This window comes from Callospermophilus lateralis, unplaced genomic scaffold (assembly GCF_048772815.1).
Source record: "Callospermophilus lateralis isolate mCalLat2 unplaced genomic scaffold, mCalLat2.hap1 Scaffold_79, whole genome shotgun sequence".
Taxonomy (NCBI): Eukaryota; Metazoa; Chordata; class Mammalia; order Rodentia; family Sciuridae; genus Callospermophilus; species Callospermophilus lateralis.
Window position 1 is genome coordinate 3,343,444 of NW_027515935.1, and position 21,616 is coordinate 3,365,059.

A 21,616-nucleotide genomic window follows, 5' to 3' on the forward strand; every position below is an offset into this window, starting at 1 on the left:
TTTCCATTTCAGCACATTTTCATTCCATCTGATGCTTTGACCACATTCAATTTCCCAGCTTGATCACAAAATTGTTCCATACATCAGATTGTTCAATAGCCAGTCTACTGCTACAAGTGATATCCACTTATGACCCTTCCTTTGTTTTGCTTTTAGTCGAGTAGAGGGTTTTTTGTTTGTTTGGGTTTTTTTGTATTTTTTTTAAATGCTGACTTTTGAAAGAGATTTTTAAAAGTAATTTGATAATGGAAGATTTCTCTTAAAGTTGAACTTTCAAAAAATGCCGCGGCATTAGCTCTTTTCTTTTAGAACTGGTTTTAGCTTTTCAAATGCTACCAGCATCTCAATTGAAATGAACCGGCTTTACTCATAATGAAACCCAGCCTCTTCCACTTAAGGTGAGTGAGCCAACAGTCTAAGTGCTTCAGACCAACTTCAAGAACATAGAACAGGGATGAAGATGTGGTTCAAGCAGTAACGTGCTCGCCTGGCATGCACAGGGCACTAGGTTCTGTCCTCAGCACCATATAAAAATAAAATAAAGATGTTGTGTCCACTAAAAACTGGAAAATAAACTCTCCCTCCCTCCCTCTCTCTCTCTCTCTCTCTCTCTCTCTCTCTCTCTCTCTCTCTCCTCTCTCTCTTTCTTAAAAAAAGAAAGAAAGAAAGAAAGAAAGAAAAGAAACAAACACAGAACAAACTCCTTCTTGGTCCTGTGGCCACAATTTTGTTGGTGAATCAAATTTCCCTAAAGGAGGAGACCAGAATCATCTCAGCTCTTTCTCAATTGTCCAGGTGAAAGTCTAAGCCAGAAGGATTTCCAGTGCTATGGTACCAGACATCCTCATCTGAGCATGGGGGCAGGGACAGATCAGCAAAGACAGGCACTCACCATATACTGCAATGGTCTTTGTGTCCTGCAGGATGGCATTTCCGGCAGAGACCTGCACTGTAATGGTGTTCATTCCTTCTGAAGTAAATTTGAATGATATGCTTCCCTCCAAGGTGATCAAGGGCTATAATAAATAGGAAACAGAGCAAGCAGAAAGCTGCTTAGTTAAAGTTGAAATAGCCGTGAACCAGCTGGTCAGTAACTCTGCAGGGGCTCTTCTTGGTACACTAACATGGAACTTTCTATGCATCCCCATCACCTGAAATGCAGGCCAGAGGGGAGGCTGCCTATTGCAACAATGGCCCCACATGATTCTATCCATTTTGGGAGGATTGGACACCTCTCTCCTGGTATCATCCTGACTCTGGCCTGGAAAATCAACAGGTCTTTCTTGTTGATGGGTTACATGTCTCTCTTTTTTCACAATCTATTTTGATCAAGCACATGTTTTAATCCAAGCACACTTTCAAATCAAACAAGAAAGGGGATCTCTTATTAATCTAAACTTAATAGCAGCCACAGAAAATCTATACTTTGCCAAACATTCATCTCTAGGGTCTACCATTATATGAAATTCCAATGGAACACAGCAACCGTGGACACTTAAATTGGACAATAGATAGGGATGGGAGGTGTGGCGGCTCCTGGTGAGAAGCACCATCAACAGTTTCCTGGAAGTAGCTTCCGTGAAAATAAGTAGTTATTGGATTGTGGTTTCAGGACTCAAGAAAGAAGAAAAACAAGTATTGGAGAAGTGCTGTAAAATAAGCAGATGCTAAGTTTCTAGAAGAAAAAATTATTAATCTGCTGACCTCCCATGACTCACTCCTCACAAATATTTCTTTCCCATCTTAATTAGTTCTAAAATCAAAATTCATTTAATTCCATGTATGGTAAAGGGCAGACTAAAGTCCAGCATAAGAATTATTTTTAATAGGCTTGGTTGAGAATTTTGTTTTATATTAAAATTAAGAAAAAAAAATAGGAGGCAGAGAAGCAAGTTGTTTAGGGCTTTCACAGTCTATACCAGCTTTCAGGCAAATAGCATTGATTTCTCCTTTCCCACTGGGGTCAGTGGGCCCAATGGGCTACATTTGCATGCATAGCTTCAGAAGAAATCAAGGAGCTTCTTTTGTACTCTGTTGTGTCAGCAGTGGGGGCAAGAGCTTCCATCCCTATAAGGCTTGCAGCAAGTCTAGGTGCAAGAGAGCTCTCCTCCCTGCATGTGCACAGCTATGTTAAAGCCAAAATTCAGTTATCAAAATCACGTTTTTACTAAAATGAGGTGTATAGCATTGGAAGAGCAAAGCCACAGAGGGAATGTAACTCTTGGAAGATGATACAGTGTCCCTGTCCAGGGAGGTTCATCTGAGTGCCCTTTTGGGAAGGGATGCTTTGGGCCTTAATCCCACTATTTTACTGACATTTGGAAGTATTTAATCTTCCGAGAATGGAATGAGTTCAAAACTGACAAAGACCATGCAGCCTGGAGGGCAGGAAGGAAAATGAATAAAGGAGCAGAAGGCCTGGGATTTTGCGTCTCTATGAAGCACCTAGAAGAGATTGGAGGAAGCTACTTCTGCTGTAGCAGCCTCACTCTTCTCACCTGAAAAAGGAAGGACTAAGAGTAAATGAAGGTTAAGGTCTCTACTGGTTTTAAAATTATTGCTGACTTTTGAGTACCAGGATATTTACAGAAAACATAAAAAATGAAGCTGACCTAAAGAAAGGATCATGTCTGATTTAGGATGCGAGACCATTTTGTGTGTGTGTGTGTGTGTGTGTGTGTGTGTACATGCATTTATGTGGCAGTGGGGAGGGGGTTGTAATGGATATGGGTTGCCTCTTTGTAATGAGATACTTAACATAGACCGCCTGCTGGCCCTGAAGCTAGGGCTCCCCCTGAACTCTTGCATTCATAAGCCATATTCCCTTCCATTTGGCTTCAGCCAGCATAAGCTGAGCCTCAGTCACTAGCCCTGTACAGAAGGCAGACTCACCTCTGTGTTGTTTCCATACACCACACATAAGTGAGGGTGAACACTTGGCTGGGCCACAGCACTGCAGTTGCATTGACCTCCTTGTTCTTTGTGGTGACAAAGGGAAGAGATAGGTGCACATGCTCCAAGGGACCTAAAACACAAGAAAAAGAGGGGCCATGGAGAGGGAAGAGCTTCAGCTGTTCTGCCTTCCCTGCTCTGAGATAACACATATTTACTCAGAAGCCTCGCAAACATCACAGCCACCTTCCCTAAGGGAAGTGCCTGGTGCTCTCACCACTTTGGAGAACAGAAATATATTGCAAACAAAGTAATTTTGTCATTTTGTATTTACAGATCTAACTTCCAGGTCTATAACCTGAGTTATAGATGTGTGAAAGTTAAAAAAAAAAATTTACAAGTAGTTTATGAAGTCCTTAAATGAACAGACAAGATTTCACAGGGAGATGCAAGGTCTTTCCAAGAGATTATAGCCTTGGTGATAAACCAGAATCATGGGGACCTGCCGAGAATCATATTGGGGTGAGAAGTATGCAAATCCCCAAATCATTCCACAAGTAATTTTTCTTTATTATTTTTGCATTTCAAAGGTGTGTATAGGTGTGCCTGTGTGTGTGAGCATGTGAATGGGAATCTGCCTGGTAAGCATGGAACACACTATATTTGGGGCTGAGTTAGGCTTGCCCAGGAAAGAGGCACACAGAAAGGGCTCTGTGCCAGTGTGCTCCGGGCTTTGGAACATGCCCCTTGGTCTTGCCATCATTGATTGTGCAGATCTTGCCAATGCCACTCACACTTTTCCCCCAGCAGGCATACCTTTGCCTTCTGCAGGGCCTGTGCTTATACACCTTTCTCACGGCCCTGTCAGCCTTCAGGTTTCGGTTCCAGCATCACCTCCTCTGTGATGCTCTCCCTGTCATTGTGTCAATGACAAATAGGACACCTTGTTAGTGAGTCATAGTCATTAATTCAATCAATAATTCTTAAGCACTTGTCATGGTTTAGATATTGGGCATCCCCCAAAAGCTGATGTCTGAGACAATGCAAGAATTGTTCAGATGCAGAATGGTAGAATTGGGAGATACAATCTGATCAGTGAATTAATCCACTGATATTGATTAACTGGACGGTAACTCTGAGCAGGTAGGGTATGCTTGAAGGAGGTCGGTCATTGGGGTGTGCCATTAGGGTTTATATTTTGTCCCTGGGGAGTCAAGATCTCTCTGCATCCTTGTTGCCAGATCCTGAACTACTTTCCTCTGTCATGATGTTCTGTCTCATCTTGGGCCAGAGCTATAGAGTCAGCCATCTATGGACTGAGACCTCTGAAACTATGAGCCCCAAATAAACTTCCTCTCTTCAACATTGTTTTTGTCAGGTCCTTTGGTCACAGTGATGAAAAAGCTAACTAAACAGTACTGTTAGGTATTGAGTATAATCTTAGGTCCCAGAGATATTTAGCACTTAATAAGCTTAGGTAATTTTAAGGGAAAAAGTTATTGAAAACATAAAGCAGGGCTAATTTTGATGGAGTGGTTAAAGAAGCCTTCTCAGAAGAAATGATGTTTGAACAGTGGCCTGGATAGAGTGAAAGATTATACCAAGTGTCTGTTTGTGATGCTCCAGTATAAAGACCTTGAGGAGAAGATGCGCTTTCCATGTCAGCTGACCAGCAAGGATGCAAGAACACCTAAGTGGAAAAATGGAGGAAAACGTGTAGCCGAGCAGGTCCATCAGGGTTCAAGGACACACAGCACATTGGCCTTGTAGGCTCTGAAGTACATATATATGGGATTGTATAAGTTTATCCTTGCATGTATATACATTATACCTCCATAAAAGTGTGACATTTTTCAGATTTGCCTGGCCTCTTGTCTTTACCTACTTTTCATGGGTATAAAATACCTGGGGTTTTGCTGTCCAGAACCCTAACCATTAAGCATCTCTGTTCTGCACAGAGGGTGAAGTCTTCCCTAAAGGAGCCACAGAGTAAAATTCCACCCTATGGAAGTCCCCAGTTGATGGTTCTGCTCAAAGAGCTAAACAAATTGGTAGATGCTGCTCTACATATAGGTGCCTGCGATGCACAAAAGGGACAGCAGGTGGCGCTGAATCACTCCATATGAATATTCCTGGCAAGTTGGTTGAGAGAATTAGGAATTACTTGGGTGAATTGGGTTTCCCTATCCTTTTTTTGTATTGCCTTCCCATGCTGCAGGAAACAGCTGATGTCTGTGAGACTGAACATTTTGTGTGTGTGTGTGTGTGTGTGTGTGTGTGTGTGTATACACGCACACTGACTGCTGTGATCTCCCTTTAGCATTTATGTCCTGAAGACTTCTGAATAGTTAATTAAATATTGCAAATATGTAATATTCTTATGTATCTGAAGTGATTTTCAAAAAGACACTAGAAGAAGTAAAGGGGATTTGAACTATAAGGAAGATATTCCAAAATCAGACTTTCTCAAACTTCAGCATATATAAGAAGCATACTACTGTGTTCAAAGCACACTATGATACTACATCTCCAATTGTCTTAATTTAGAAGGTTAGGGATAGAACCCAGAAAAAGAAAATTACTATTTAATTTTGAGCAACTGGTTCATTCAACCACACTTAAAAAAAAAAAAAAAAAAAACCTGTTCTGATTTGGCAGTCAATATAATGATGGCATGATAGTTGCAAAGCCACATGTTTTTTTCAAGCCATATGGATGACTTTACCCTAAAGGTGGGGCCAGAGAGATATCTTCAAATTGCTCCTATGTAAGGGAGCAGTTAAGGAAATGGTTTGAGGAAGAACTAGAACATCTACCTCATCTTCTTTCACCTCCCATCCTGCAAGTTTGCAAAGTCTTCAATGTTTGTTTTTTTTTTTTTTTGCAAGATGGTTGTGATAGGGCAGCTTTCTGAGCAAAAATCTGCATGCCCTCTAAAATCTCTGCCCCATCCAGCTGAAGGCAATGGTGGCCGCAGCATGTGTCTCATTAGTTTGCAAAACAGCAGAGCACAGTGAATACTATCCCCAAGGAATTTCCAACTGTCAGCCTTCAACAAATTACCCAGGTGCTCTGTGAGAGCAGAGCAGCTGGCCCATTCCTGCATGCATTAAAGCAGGAACAAGGGCTCCATTTGTTTCTGATGACCCTTGCAAACCCATATTGAAAAACCTCTGATTTGGAATAAAATCACCTTTCTGCACTGGAGAGTGGAGAGAATGTGTATGTAAGACAAGAAATTGGTTTATTGGTTTTCTGGAGTTGACCGATGGGGGAGTCAGTGGGACAGGGGCAGAGAGGAGGTTAGCAAGCTTTGTGGCTAATTCTGTAGCTAAGAATCCATGAAGTCCAAATGCACATGCTACTTTAAGATGATGGAAAACCAAATGTTGTTAATTGACAGGGTACTGCTTGATAGATCTTTTGAGAATAAGATGTGCTTCCATTTGATAGAGAAGAAAATCTAGGTTCAGTGAGACAGAGTAATATGACTAGCATTTGGACTTAAACAGCACATCAGAAACTCTGACCAGTACTTTTAAAAACCTTTCTCTCACAAAGCCAACTCTGTCCCCCACCTGAACTTAGGCACTAAAAATCACTTACTACACCTCCCAGGCATTAGAAGTTTGGGAGTGTGACTCAGTGCTACTCTTATTGTGACTTCCTTTTATTGTAAAACAGAGCCAAAATCAGAGAGCTTCTCCAGTCTTTGTTTTCTCTACCTGAAAGGAAGGGCATAAGTCATTTATTATGGTACAGATGTGAAAACAGACAAAATGAGTTTAAGGGCATAGTAAAGCACCCCAGAGACTTTAGAAGAGGTGCTGAGCTAACGTGTCAGAACCTGTGGACCCTGCTGAGGTGTGGGTATTAGGTTAATGTGAGCTACAAACAGCTTTAAATGTGATCCTGCATTAACACAATCTGTATATAAGAGTGAATTCTCATCCCCAAGGCCAAGCTCAGAAAGGGGTTCCATTAGTATGAGGAGGTGGGCTTACCCAACAACTTCACCCAAGAGGAGTCTGAGAGATTAAAGTCAGAACACAAACATTCAATCACAAATCATCTTCTGCTATTTTACCTGATCAACCAGGTTGATGGAATGAAAAAAATGCAGAGGAACAAAGAAACTCATTTCTTTTAGAAGCCTTGGGCTTTGGCAGGCCTTAATCTTGAGCCAGGGAGGACTCAATGGGAGGCCCTGAGAAGCAGAGATCAGAGCCACTCCTGAATTCTAGGTCCAGAGTTGTACATGACTGGAGTGAGGTGCATGCATAATAAATACATGAGAAGTGGACTGCAGCTCCATTTCCCAAGGAGGGTCACTGTCTAGTAGAAATCCACCCTCACAGAACAAGTTGTAGGAAATGATAAGCTACTAGAAAGGCCACCATTCTCAGCAAATGGACTGTCATTTGTGTCACAAGTCATTTTTTTTGTTACCAATAATTAACATTTTTGTGGTGTACCTTCAGAGATTTTTAGATTATTCTCATGATCATCCCTTTATTGCCCTCAACACTGATGGACAGGAGGTATTGTGTCTTGGCTATATGAGATGGAGGGGATCCTGTGCAATGCATCTTAAACCTGCATAGTTGTGTAGCAAGGAAGCTACTTCTAACCTAAACACTCATGTGTCTTCAGGATGTCTGCCAAGTTATGGAGGGAGAGAATACCTGCTGATGGAGATAATTCCTGCAGCCCCATCCACTCTTCACACTGACCCTAACTTTAGTGATCAAGAACTGGAATTCCTGAAACTGGCAGGCCTGAGTCTGGGGCCTGGCTCTGTTAGGTAGTACATCAGCTACCTCAAACAATTCACTTTTAGCTCTGTCATCCTTTGCAAAGCAGGGTTTCTCACTGCTTCTACTTCATAGGATTGTTTTGAGAAGTGTGGTAATACACATAAAGAGCTTATAGTGCAAAGCCTACCTGGCATACAGAGGAAGAACTTAATAAAGTGTAGCCAAAGTGTGGGAGACAGTTAGCAAAGTGGGAACCCTGTCTAACTCTGTTTAGACCCAAATTAGGGAGTGTGTGCTTCCTCAGAGAACCCCAGCCATGAGTGTACAATAGGCAAAGATGGAGAAGAAGTAATACATTTGGAGTCTTCAGCAACCACACTGTCTCTTGAGCATCCCTAAATAGTCCTGTTTTTTCACACAGATTTTATATTATTCTTATCATTTAAAGACAGAGACCTAGATGTCACTTTCATTACTCTTATTTTGTTCCCTGGACAAGGTGCAGGGGAGAGGTATAGAGTATTGACAGGCCTTAATACTCTTTCTCTGGGGACTTGAAATTTGTACTAAGCCTTAATGTAAGGAAATTACTTTAATGTAAACAATTTTTCTAAGAACCAAAATGAGTCTGAGAACTGTGGGGGACAACTTCATGCATACGATATTTATGACACACAATATACCCAACATAATTTAGTTGTTATCTCAATACATCCAGCCGTGCCTTCTGATTCCTCAATGGGGAAAAGCTACAGCATGTCTTGGAACTCTTTCCTAGGGTAGCTTTCTTAACACTCAACACTCTTTCCCTCCATATCACCTTCTCTGGAATACCAAACCATCCTTAGAAAGTAGACCAGAAATCACATTAAAAAGAAAAAAAAAGGAGTGAAAATGTTAAAAGGATGATTTTTAGCAAGACATAACTTGGAAAACAGAAATAAGTGGCTAGGAGAGCAATTCCTTTGCCTGTGCTAGCTTGATTGAACTGTGCATTTCTTTGTTTCTGACCATTTGTAACCAAAGAGCTGGTGGTGGGGGGCAACTCATGCCATGTTTCAACTGAGAAAAGTTCTGAGTTTCAACTGAGTTCTGAAAATTGTCCAGATTCAGGCCCACACGCAGGTGCTATATCTCTGGGGTATCTGGAAGAAATAATCTCACTGCAGTTACAATTTCAAGCAATTCAGATTCCAAGATGGCTCAGATTCCCCTCGTGGATTTTCTTCTTACTTTATCTCTACTTTGCCCTCTGACTCATTTCCTTTCCCCCCTCTGCTAAAATGTAACTCCTGTGTTTCTTCTGGATAAGAAATGTGGGATCACATTTTAAAAGGACATAAATTTAAGCTATGTCATAAGCCAACAACAGTAATAACATACAAGTTACATGTAAGTACAGGACGGCGCTGTCAGACCCCAGACTGTTGTCCACCTGCACGGTCACTCGGAAAATGCCCACATTCTGATATACATGTTTGATCCAATCTTCCATGGAGCTGAGATTGACGTAAGACACTGCAATGCCATCACCAAAGTCCACTTGGATGAGTGTCCGCTGGACATCACCCTGCAAAAGAGCTCAGAGTCAGCAGGAAGGGAGTCAGAGCTTGGCTGCACTTTCTAGGGGCCTGGGGCTTTGTTTTGGTCCTGACTCCTCCAACAGCTGGGAACATCTGTCTGTTTTGTTAGAATCCCTCCTGACACTCCCTGGAAGACAGAAATTTGCTAAGATGGATACTCTCCAAACATGTAGGGCACCAACTACCAGAAATTTCAAGGCTTTGGAGATTAACAGTGTTTGATTATCAGGTTCAATTTGATATTCAATTACTCAAGAAGGCTTTGTTAACAGTCTTATCATCCAAATCAATAAAAGTTGCAGCCAGGTGGCTTCAAAAATTCAGCCTACCTGTTGTGGTCACCAGGTACCTCCTGCTTCTCCTGAATCATCCTCTTTGTTTCTGGTTCCCTAACAATTTTGGAGGAAGGGTAGAGGACACCTAGCCTGACATCAGATAGGACACTGAATTTTCTTAAAATTCAGTATTTTGTATTAAGAAAATGGTCTCATTTTAGTCTTCACAGAATCTGAGTCTGGATAAAAGAACAGGGACAGTTCAAATGCCTTGACAGATGAAGATTATGAAGTCTACAAAGGTTTCATCATTCACTCAGGTTAACACAGCTAGTAACTGGTGGACCAGGATTCTGACCTGGTCCTCTGGATTTTGGTTCATCCATTTCAACATACCACTGTGAGTAAAGTTGAAGCCCCTGAAGCTTGAATTTCAGTGTGTTATTAACAAGCTAGATGACTTCACACATGGGGTCTATCATTCAGCCTTCTTTGGTCTCAGTTACCAAATCTATGAAATGGACACAATACTACTACACCATCTTAACTCAAAAGATTTTTAAAAACATGTAGATAATTAGTAATCCATAAAGTGTTACACAAAAATCAATGACTATAAAAACAACACAGCTGTAAAAGACCTACAATACTTCTGCAAAGATGGACTAGGATTATATGACTCTAAATCTCCCATGAGCAGACAGAAGGTAAAGTCTCTAATCCAAAACCTCAGACCTCTTTAGTTTCTCAAGAAGCAAAGTTGCTTAGACCAAATTGGCAAAACAACAAGAACTAAAATCTTCTTTCACACAGTCCATCTTTATCAAACCATGTTTCATTCTTTTTGATAGTCTTTCCCATTTTCAGATAAAAAGAAAAAGAAAAAAATACCTTTAAACTAGAAATGTCTTTCTGATTAAGTAAGGTTTATATGGTATCACATTTTTTGAAAAGGCCAAATTTAAAAGCTGATGGTTAAAGGATTATTTCACACCAAAGGAAAAGCAGTTCAAATCCTATGAATCTGTGTGACCTACTCTTCTGATCTATGCCTAACCGAGCACTGTTGAGGGGCACACAGCAGCTAACGCTCATTGAGAACCTAGTACAGCTCTCAGGAAACACACAGGCCAAAGTCCTCCCCTGGAGTGGAAAAAGAAACTCGACTCAAAAGTATGAAGCAAACATCCACAAGCTCAAGCATTGTGCAATTACTTGAATTCCCTTCACTAATAAATATAAATGTCAACTAATCTTGCTAACTTGTCCTTTGCTTGGGCAACCAGAGTGGACTAATGAATCCATCTTTCTGCTTCTGGTGAGTTTCCATTTCCAGGTCTTCCGGGTTTTTGACAAAGTAGTTGGGAAGCCAACCCTAGGTGTGTGCTGAGGGGAAAAGACCACTTTTTGAAATGAGGGTCCGGGGTAAATATCAGGGGTAGGTGGGGTTCTCCAGGTCATTCAACAAGCAGTGGAGTGGGAGAGGGAGAGAGACAGGCTTTGTGGGGACAAAAAAGGCGTCAGACAGGGGCCATCGCTTACAAGAGGACGGAGGGGAGATTTCCACCTACAGCTAACTCTGCTTCATTCTCCCTTGAGAGAGAGACAAACAGAGAGTGAAGGAGAGATAAGCCACCCACAGAACCGGCAAGACTAAAATGTCAGCCAACATCATTTCAGTCTACATTGGTGTGAATTTCCTGTTAGGTATTCACTATTTTCCTTTAGTTGTCCTTGACTTAGACCTCTTGTCAATTACATAAACCCCTCCAAGTTCTATCTGTCTGGATTTCATGTGGTCCTTTGGCTTGATAATATTCTGACATCTTGATTTATGATAAAGTTCTCTATGCATACAGTTGGTGAAAGAAGGGAGTTACTCAATGTTTACATGAATGCAGCGATAAGCATCTCTAATGGAAAATGTTTTAAATATTTTAAAATGTTGAGGCCTAAACACTATCTAAGACCACAGCAGAATCAGGTTCTTAGAAGATCCATTTACCTATCTAGATGTATGTACATATATCTAGATAGACATATATCTAACCTTAATATACATATATATCTCCTAAACACACACACACACAGTCTGCAGGGAGGTAAATATTAACCAAATCGACAATACAAACATGGCCTGAGATTTCATGAGCTTCCACATCATTAGTGAGATAAATGCATTTTAAATAATCACACCAGAAAGAAAAAGGCATGAAGGAGTGTCCTGGGGCATGGTGAGTTCATACAGTAAGGAGAGCTGCAAAGCTCATAAACTGGGAACTTCAGGGAAGTCTTCCCAGAGAAAATGATAACTGAGCTGAGAAAACCTGAAGGAAGAAAATAAATTAACCAAATGAAAAAACTGAGTGAGAGAGTGGGAGGTGAGGGAGGCGATGAGAAAGAGAGACGGAAGAAGAGTGGAAGGCTCTGTGGCAAGGGGAGATGGTACAGTGGAAACAGGTAAAGGAGACTGAAGAAGAAAGAGTAGACAAGAGCATCTTGTAAAATGAGGCTGGCGAGGAGACACAGGCCTTTTGGGACTTGAGGGTCTAGTTTCTGAATTTGACCTTTCTTCTAAGAGCAATGGACAGCCATTGAAGTGTGCCAAGCAGAAGTTTGGGGTAAGATGCATGGTGATAAATGATCTCTCCACTACCATGTGGAGGATGAAATGAAGGGGGTCATGTATGCTGGGAAGCTAATGAGCAGGCAATTTGGGGTAGATAATGGCAGACTGAAAACAAAAGCTGCCTCATGAAGTTACATGCATCTCTCTGAAAACTAACTCACAAATAGTTTATTGGTGACATAATCAATTATTCCGAGCATTTAACAGCAGTATCTCTTATAGATATTTTTTTGAATGTTGATGCCCAACTACTCCCAAGAACCATGATTCATGATTTCTGGGGAGGATGCTCAGTCTTGTTGCAGATCTAGAAGTTCCCCCACTACATGGGGCTGTACTCAGGGTTGAGGCCCTCTGGTTCAGACTGTTGAATGGCAGGCCTTCTTGTGATTGGATTCATCCAAAGATGAATATAGTATAACACAAAATGATGCTATTCTTATTAGATTTTAATGTGATGATAAAGTTTCTTCAGGATGCTCTAGGATTTGAAGTGCTAAAGGTGCATTAATAAAGCCGGGAATGGAAGGACTAAACTCCCTGTTGGTGGAATACAGCACAATCACTCACAGAAGTTCTGGGATATGTGCAGTCAAGATTAGCTGCCTTCTCTAGGAAAATGAGTCGCTGTCTGATACCATACTTATTTGCAAACTCCTAAAGGCTGGAATGTATTCTGTTAATGTCTGGATTCAGATAATTATTTTTAATGCAGTTTGATTGTTGTGCATTTAAAATGTGTTTATCAAAATGGTAATTTTTAACATATTATCTCATTTAGTCGTTAAGATACCTGGGAGATTGAAAGGACAGATGCAATTTCTCTTTGATATAGTAGGAAACTGGGGCAGAGACATGTTAAATAAGATTCCTAGAGTCACACAGCTATTAAGAATTTTATAGAGGCGTTTTAGACTGTCCATTTAGCACAGTTTTCTCTGAGTTTCTTCAGGTGAGAGTTCCTAATAATACCTTTCAGGGTGAGAGAAAGATGATAAGATGAGGCTTCACTTTCTTCTCTTGTTTGACTCAATTCGCAGCTTTGACCATTTTCTCCTTGGTCAACATTTTGACTTAGACACTTCTAACTCAAGAAGGGTTGGCCCCAGTGAAGCAGTATCATGCTCAAGCCATAGAGAAGATAGAGAATATGAGAAACACTCTGTTTCCATAATCCATGGTTGGGGAAACTTTATGTATAATTGAGAGTTACTTGAATTTAATGAATGAAAGCCATTGTTTCTGCACCTGAACTGAGGCCAGCAAACCCCTGGACTATCACAGAAATTCTTTACTTCCAAAGCCCTTTAGTCACCTGCGCTAATATAGACGCAGAACTGAGAAGACTGGCTCAAATAAGTGCCTGGCAAAAGCAGAAAAGCCACAAGAAATCCAGATGGGGATTCTCCAAGGGCATCACTGACTTCTGCAATAGAAAAACAAATGTATCAATCAGCCACAATGAAGCCCAGATTAACCGAAGCAGTGAAAGGTGTGTGAGTCTATCAGATTCTGTGACATAGACTCAGAGAAAAAAATAAATGGCATAGTAAGTCCGCACCAAGGCCTCAGTCCAGAAGCAAGACACAGAGATACAAGGAAGTGTCAGAGACACACTGCATGAAACCAAGCTCATTGTCAGAGTATGACAGTAGGCTTAACTCAGGTTTCGGTAACATTTTGTCTCTGAAGGAGCTTAAAGATCATCTGACAAAAACCGCATTGTAGAGACCGAGTTCGTACATCCCATTTCATTAAAAATAAACAAAAAATGTCACAGTGTATATACCATAAGTCTAAGTGGGTGGGTATGAGAACAAAGAAGGGTGTTAACCAATGTAACCATACTGATTACTCTGGCCTGGGTGGTGTAAAGGAAGGGGCCCGAATACAACAGGAGCTCTGAAAGACAGGGGAGAAAAGTGGGGAAATGGTGATCCCATTAGATTTAAAAGGGGGATAGAAGCATTGCAAATCACAATATTTTATCTCCACTGTTACCATAAGTATTGAAATATTGATTAAATATATGGGACCTAAGCAGAATGTGACACCGATATTATATTTGATGATGAAACATAGTCAACTTTAGTTTGGGTATCTGTTGTTATTTAAGTATTCTTGTGACCACAAATTAGGACCAAAATAAGATGGTCGAATGAGACAGCCATCATTACCGTAGGTATGTGTATGACTGCATGAATGATGTGACTCTACTTAGTGTACCACCAGACAAGTCAACAATTGGGCTCCATTGTGTACAATGAATTGAAGAGCATTCTGCTGTCATGGATAACTAATTAGAACAAATAAAAAAAATTTTAAAAAGAAAAAAAAAAGAGACCAAAATAAAAAATCCTTATGCTGCACTGAGCATCCTAAACAGAAATCATAGACCTCAGCCCTTTATCCTATGGCAATCTTTAGGCAGGGAGCAAGTCACTCAGCATTACCTAGCATACTACTCCAGGTAGGCAGACCCAGGTTAGCAAGATCTTGATAAGTGGGAAAGGAGAAAACTATGGAGCAAAGTGTCCTGTGTAAGGTCCTTGCTTAGCATCTGGCTGGCCATCTTAAGTGACAGCCACCATTTTAAGAAACATTTCACTTTCCAACCCAAGGTTGTTTCTGAGAAAGGCTCATAACTCCCTCGTAACAATCCTGAAACTTCACACACTTACACACACACACACACACACAGCATCAGGACCCACCTGGCTCTCTAATCCCTGAGACCACCCCATAAAAGTCCAAATCCCCAAGCCTGTTTTGCCTCTCTCCATCTATGGAGAGATGTGCCTTTATTTGTTGGCTCTGACAAATAAAATCCCATGTGTATCTCTGCCTGGTCTCCATCTTTCATTTCTCGTTTTCCTGTCTCCCCGTTCCTCACTTTCCTTTTACCCTGGACTTCAAATAAGATGTTTAATCAGCCAGTGGAAGGAGCACTGGATAGAAGTTTTATCTACACTGCCCTTATTCAATAGGATTGAACTCATGTGACTCACACACAAAGTTGGGGTGCAAACTAGATTACTCTAGAACATACCTTGGTGGTCACTAAGAAGCAGAGAAAGGTTTCTTGAAAGTTTATTGTGCAAGAAATAATAGAAATTGCTTTCTGTGTATTATCTTATTTAATCTTCAACCCTGAAAGACTCAGGCCTGTTTGAATTTTCCTAGAATCATTAGACTGGTCCTTTTTAACTCTAAGTCTCACACTCCTACTAATTCACAGGACACTCATCCTGCTCCGCTGTGCTCATGTCTAGTTGGGTGCTAGAGTGAGCATTCATTCATACATGAAATCAGAGGGCTGACTGTTCTGGTTTGAAATCGCCCTCCAAAGGTCAAGAGCTGGAAACTTCATGTTCATTGTAAGAGTGCTGAGAGGTGGGGCCTTCCTGATAAAAATATGAATGTGGGCCCCTTCTCTCTCATTAGTACACATGTTCTCTTGCCAACCTACCTACCACCATGGGATGATGCATGAGACGACCCTTGGCAGATGTAAGTACCTTGACTATGAACTTCCCGGCTTCCAGACCTGTAACAAGTTAATCTCTGTTCTTTATAAATTACTCATCTCAGTCTGTTAGACCAGTACAAAACAGAGTAAGACACTAATTAAATTTCTTTAGGGGCATGAAAATGTGTAAAAAATTCTTCTGAAAATACTGATGTAAGAGGTTCCCAGTGAAATGTGCCAGGCTCTATAAAATACCATGGAAGCTACAAAATTCTGATTATGAGGACCCCTGGTGGTGTGAGTGTTTGAACAATGAATGAGAGACTGTAATTGGGAAGTAACTGTTATAACTGCCATTTGGGCCTTCCCAGGGGAGATTTTATAATGGTGATCTATCTGGGAACTTCCTATGCAGAACAAACCACTCTATGACAAAAGGCAGTTACAACTGTACTATCTTTTGTCTCCAAGCAAGTTCCTGGGCCTCTTGTCTTCCTTTCAAGAGGTGCTGCCAATGCTGAAAGCTGAGGCTGCCCCACCAGAACAGCTGGAAGAGAGTCTCCCCAGCACCTCTGGTTTGAATCATGCCCTATGGGCTTTTCTTTAGTTTCAAACCTGAGCTCTGAACCACATGAAGAGGTGCAGAACAGAGGCAGCCTCCTCTCCTTGCCTGTTCAGAGATGGTTTTCTAAAGCACAGGTGTCTCCCCAGGTACACAGGTCTCCTGGGCCTCTCGGCAAGCAAAGACAACATGAACTTGTATGGTCTGACCCGGAGGAGAAATGGCCATCACATTGAAGAGAGTGGTAGGTAATGTTTCGAGGCATAAGTTAGGCCTGATAAGGCCAGGGATACCAGAGAGACCACAGTATTGACCAACACATCATTGGACTTGACTTGTGATAATTTCACCTTTTATTAATCAGATGGCAACTAGCTCGGTTTTTAAGCCTTTCTCTGAGGACTCTGATCCTTGGGATTTGCCAACTAAACTTTCAGGTATTTCTAGATGTAACACTCAGATCAAGAATTTCCAATAGGAACCTCAAAAATGATTTGCTCCTTCACTTTCAAATGGATATAACACCATATATTTGAAGGAACTACAGACTTTCAAATTTTGTTTTTATGTCTTCTGTACTTGGTGCCTGGCTTAGGGTAGAACAGCGCACATAGAAGAGGCACACTTGGCTTGTGTAAGTAGAGAGATGACTATAAATTGGGGCCTCTCTACTCCATGTAGGTATTTTTAAATGACTAAGAATTTTCTCTATATTACCACTACATGGTGGCTTAAGGAATTACCTCAGTAGACTTTGGCAGGAAAACTATGGAGTTACCAAGGGACATAAATCTTATAAATGTTTCTGAGTGACTTTTAAAATCACTCATAAAGTAAAACATTCAACTATGTAATAAGAACAGAATTACATTTTTTAAATGAGTAGTAGGAAGATTCCTTTAGGAATCAACCTGGGCAACGAGATTTTCCTAGTAGTAAAAGATGTAATAGAAATATGTAAGCTTTATGAAAAGAAACGGAGAGAGAAGTCATGGTGTATTCATTGGAGAAATGTCAAAAAATGATGAAAAAGAAATTTAAAATTGCACACAATTTTGCCACCTAGAAAGCAGATTGTCAACAGATTGGTGAATATCATCTTAATCAAGGAGAATTCCTGAACACATACACATAACCAAGACTACCATAACAGCTGTGGAATCGCTATTTGAAGATTTTGCTGTAGACATTTTCACATACCTTTCAGTTTTTATGCCTGTCATCACTTGGTGGACTTCACCAAGTGACACAACCCCTTCTATGAAATGGATGCACCATTTCTTAACCTTAAAGTTGCTTCATCCCCTTTCCAAATTATTAGGCTGTTGTGGAATCAAAGTGAGTTTACAGAGATCTAGCAGGGTGCTATATGTGGAAGAGGTGCCTTGCAGAGGTCAGCTAGAACAGATAGTTGCATGTCCTTTGCAATACTTTAAATATTTGGATCTTAATTTCTTTGCCTGTAAAATAAAGATGGGCAGACCCGAGGATCCTTATTGCTATTTCTAGTTCAGATAGGCAGTGACTTTTATAATTCCATTATTCTTATCATTGGTGGTATTGAACACTCACACACACATATCCTAATACATCTTTGGGCTGATGGGATCATCTCAACTCTGGTGAACATGCAGCACTTACTCAAGTGCTGCTGTGACATGGTAGAAATTTTCCATTGCACATCAGTTATGGATTAGGTTGAACACTGAGCTCTGAGGCTGAGGCATAGAATAATGAATGGTAAACTGCAAAGCCTGAGCTAGAGGAAGTTATCCACAGTCAAGGATTAGCAGGTGTGGTGAAGCCCTTACTGGAGGGTCGTTGCCACCCTGTTAATGATGTGGAACGTTAGAGCCTCAATCAAGCAGGCTAGGAGGGTAAAATTCCAAACTGAAGACTATTTCAGGACTCTAAGCCCTAGGATGTTCATTGAGCTGAAACCCTCAGTAATCAGCCAGTTATCTCCCTTTGCTGGTCAAGGTGGAGCAAAACTCTTTGCAAACATCTCTCCTTTGAGACCCTAAGGAACAACAATACCCCAACTTATGTGTACTGCTTTTGAGAGGAGAGAACAATGGAGCCCAATCAATGCAACTTGAACTTTAGACACTAGGCCTCTGGCTGAAGACAATCCTAACTGCCTGCCCCATTTCCTTCTTTCCTTTGTAATCTCAGGCAACACGGGAAGAGAAATGAAGTGGCTCAATTGCCTCATTAGAGTCAAAGAGAGTAAAGCTGAATGGAGTAAGCAATAATACACGAGAAAGTCTCAAATCTCATGGCTCATTGATTTCAGCTTTTGCTCCTTTGTGTAGAAGGAGAAAACAACTGAGGCTTGTGTGTCAGAACTGAGCTGATATCTGCCCCAACTTAACACTGTCTGCCAACCCTTTTGTGCCACTTCTAAAGGCTCTAAATAGTCTTTCTTCTAGATAAAAAAGTAGGCCAATTTCTGTCATGAATTCAAACAAAGGAGCATCTCACAGCCCGTTTTATTAAGGCCATCTTCTCTACTATATGATGGTGGCCAGTACCCTGCAATATTTATGAAGTGTTATTACACTGTGGGCACGTCCATGCCCCATCAGTCTTTCAATGTATGTGAAAGTGAAATTATGGCTCATTGGAATCCATCTAATGAGGACACAGCCCTCAGGTTTCACTTAAATCTCACTGAAATGTAACCATGAATTTTCCTTTTTAAGTTTCAGTGTTTGTATGTAAATGGAAGTATTGAAACAACAAGATACCATTCAAAGTTTTAATTTTAGTCTCTTGCCTCAGATTTAATTTTAAATCTTAAAGTATGCACAAAATGGCATCTCTTTATTCTTACAGCGGTATAAAACAGATGTGATTTATTTTCTGTAACATGCAGGCACTACTCCCAAATTAGTTGTGTTGAGTTCTGGAAATGGATTTGGTCCTTCACCAAACACCCTGTGCCTGCAGGATCTTGCTCTGGATTTCTCTGTGCAGTTATCATGTTGAAAGTCTGCAGGCTCATCAGGTGCTTGTTAGTGCTCCAGAGACCATCCACCTTGAGTCAGTCTCCAAATGCTGAAATGCCACCTCTCATTGCATGATTAGGTCTCAGTGCAAAAATATCTTTGATCAACTTGGCATAGTTTTCAACTCAGGCATAGTTGAAAAGGTTTGGCTTCTTAGACACAACCTCATAGATTCTTCCACTTCCTTCTTGGTTGGTTCTTGGATCAACTGTTCTTTGTTCTTACAGAGACAACAATGAACAAATACAATGTATGTGTGTGTGCATGTGAGTATTCTCCTCAGTTGTGCTACAATGAGTTTGAGATGGAAGCAATACCACTCCTTTGCCTTTCTGATCCTAATGAAGCTCCCCCCTCCTTTAGCATACATATGGAGAGAACTCTAAAAGCAGAAGGGATGGATACTGACAATGGAATTTTTCATCAACCGCAACAGTTATGTTGACCTCTGAGTAATACTTTAGGTAAGGCAGACTGTGGGATGTTAGAGAAACTGTATTAGGAAGTCACTTATGTCACCTAAATTTTGAGAGTGACTTCATATGCTATTTGCAGAAGGGATTTAATTTTATACACAGGTAAAATCTGCAGTACTCTAGCTTAGGTACTTACTCTCATATGTGAAATTGCAAGCTAGCCTGGGTCACCTTATCTTTGAGTTTCTATTGTCAATAAGAGAAAGTTCTCTGCTTTGCTCTGATTTTGGCAATGTTATCAAGTTTTATCAAGGTCATCTTCTCTACCATTTCTCCCTCTCCCCCTCCTTCTTCTTCTTTCTCTCTCCCCCTCTCTCTCTCTCTCAACTGGGGAGTGAATGCAGGACTCACTCATATTAGGCAAGTGTTCTACATCTGAACAACATCCAAAGCTCTTTTCACTTTTGAGATGGAGTCTTGCTAAATTTCCCAGGCTGATCTTGAACTTGTGATCCTTCTGCCTCAGCTTCCTGAGAAGCAAGAATTACAGGCATGGGCTACTGGGCTTCGCTTCATGTATTCCTGTGTTGCGATTAGGACATGCACAATTAGAGGATAAAGGAAGAGACTTAGATTTCAGATGGAGATTTTAACCTGTTTTGTAAGGTATTCAAACTTCAACAGTCTTTTTCTTCCAAGTTTGGGCTTTGTCTCTGTTCTTCCTGGATAAGCTTATTCAAATCCACACATATTTATTGTGTTATTTTTTCTCTATAAATGTGCTGTATCAATATGCAACTAGAAGTGACATGATTCTTACCTAAATGATATTCATAGTTTGAGAATGTCAAAAATATTATTATAATGTGATGCAAATTTGTTTTTTTGTTCTGTACTTTTTAGTCATTTATGCTTCATATGGATGGATTTTTACATAGTGTTTGATACAGCAGAGGTCCTAGTTAACTCAAAAACATGTATTCCCACTTACACCTAAAGTAAGTCTACTTGTGAATGGAAAGTACATTACATAAAATTGGTGCTTAGAAAAATATATATTAAAAACAAATAAATAGATATACATCTAACTATTGCTTCCTGAGCCTTATGGTGCTTCAGGTAATAGGCAGAGGAGATGGAAACTATGTGAAAGGGTTTGAATGTAAGTAATTGAGAACAAAAAGAGGGCTTCATCAGCCCATACATCCTCCAAGCCCAAGAGGGACCACAAGACTATAGGAGAAAGTTGAACAATGAAACAGAGACACAGGCTTCAGTGCACAAGTAAAAACAAATATCCTTCTAGGGAAGGGGAGTCTTTCGTCCACTTCTGCATTAATCACAACCATGATGTCACATCATAAGGTAGCAGGGACCTCTGGATCCCTTTGGCACCAGAAAGACTTGCTATTTTTCAGGTATCAGAGGAATGACATTAAATATTCCTATTTTATAACACTTGGCACTAGATACTGGGCATGAGTGAGACACTATTTCCAAAGCAAATTAGGTGCATCAAGTTCAAGTGAGAAGTGAATGCTCAGAAATGTCTGAGGAGGATTTAGAAACAACATGTGCTGCCAGTTGTGGGGAATTTTTAAATCGTTTTAGTTTGGGATTTAATTTTTATTAAACAATTACATTTTAATTCATACCTAGGCCACAGGAGAAATTTGATTTACTATACATGAATTCTAAACTCCTTAGGTACTGCATTCACAGCTTATGATTTTCAATATTCTTTAGAATAAATTCAACAATTTCAGATATAAGTAGGTATTCATGAAATGTATAGTTTTTCAAAGAGGGAGAAACCCAAGAGAGGATTTAGTATCTCTCTTTGCTGAAATGTTTTTCAACAAACTGGTCTGAAAGTATAAATCATCTCATAAAATAAGGAAAATATTAGTAGATTTGTCAACTACTGTCTGACAATGAGCACCTGTAGGCCAAACTGGCTTGGGCAGAGATGATGTTGGTTTTCCTTTCTACTTCTTTATCTTTGTTACTATCTGCCCCCAG

The 21,616-nt window shown here is 40.5% G+C and overlaps 1 protein-coding gene across 1 annotated transcript in view; it reads right to left on the reverse strand.

Moving 5' to 3' along the window:
* Positions 1 to 21,616, reverse strand: part of LOC143387444 (VPS10 domain-containing receptor SorCS3-like) — an 83,968-nt gene that overhangs the window by 31,803 nt on the left and 30,549 nt on the right. The window contains 4 exon segments of the mRNA XM_077108448.1: positions 893 to 1,016; positions 2,893 to 2,912; positions 2,915 to 3,025; positions 9,033 to 9,219. Coding sequence (XP_076964563.1) covers positions 893 to 1,016; positions 2,893 to 2,912; positions 2,915 to 3,025; positions 9,033 to 9,219 — 442 coding nt within the window.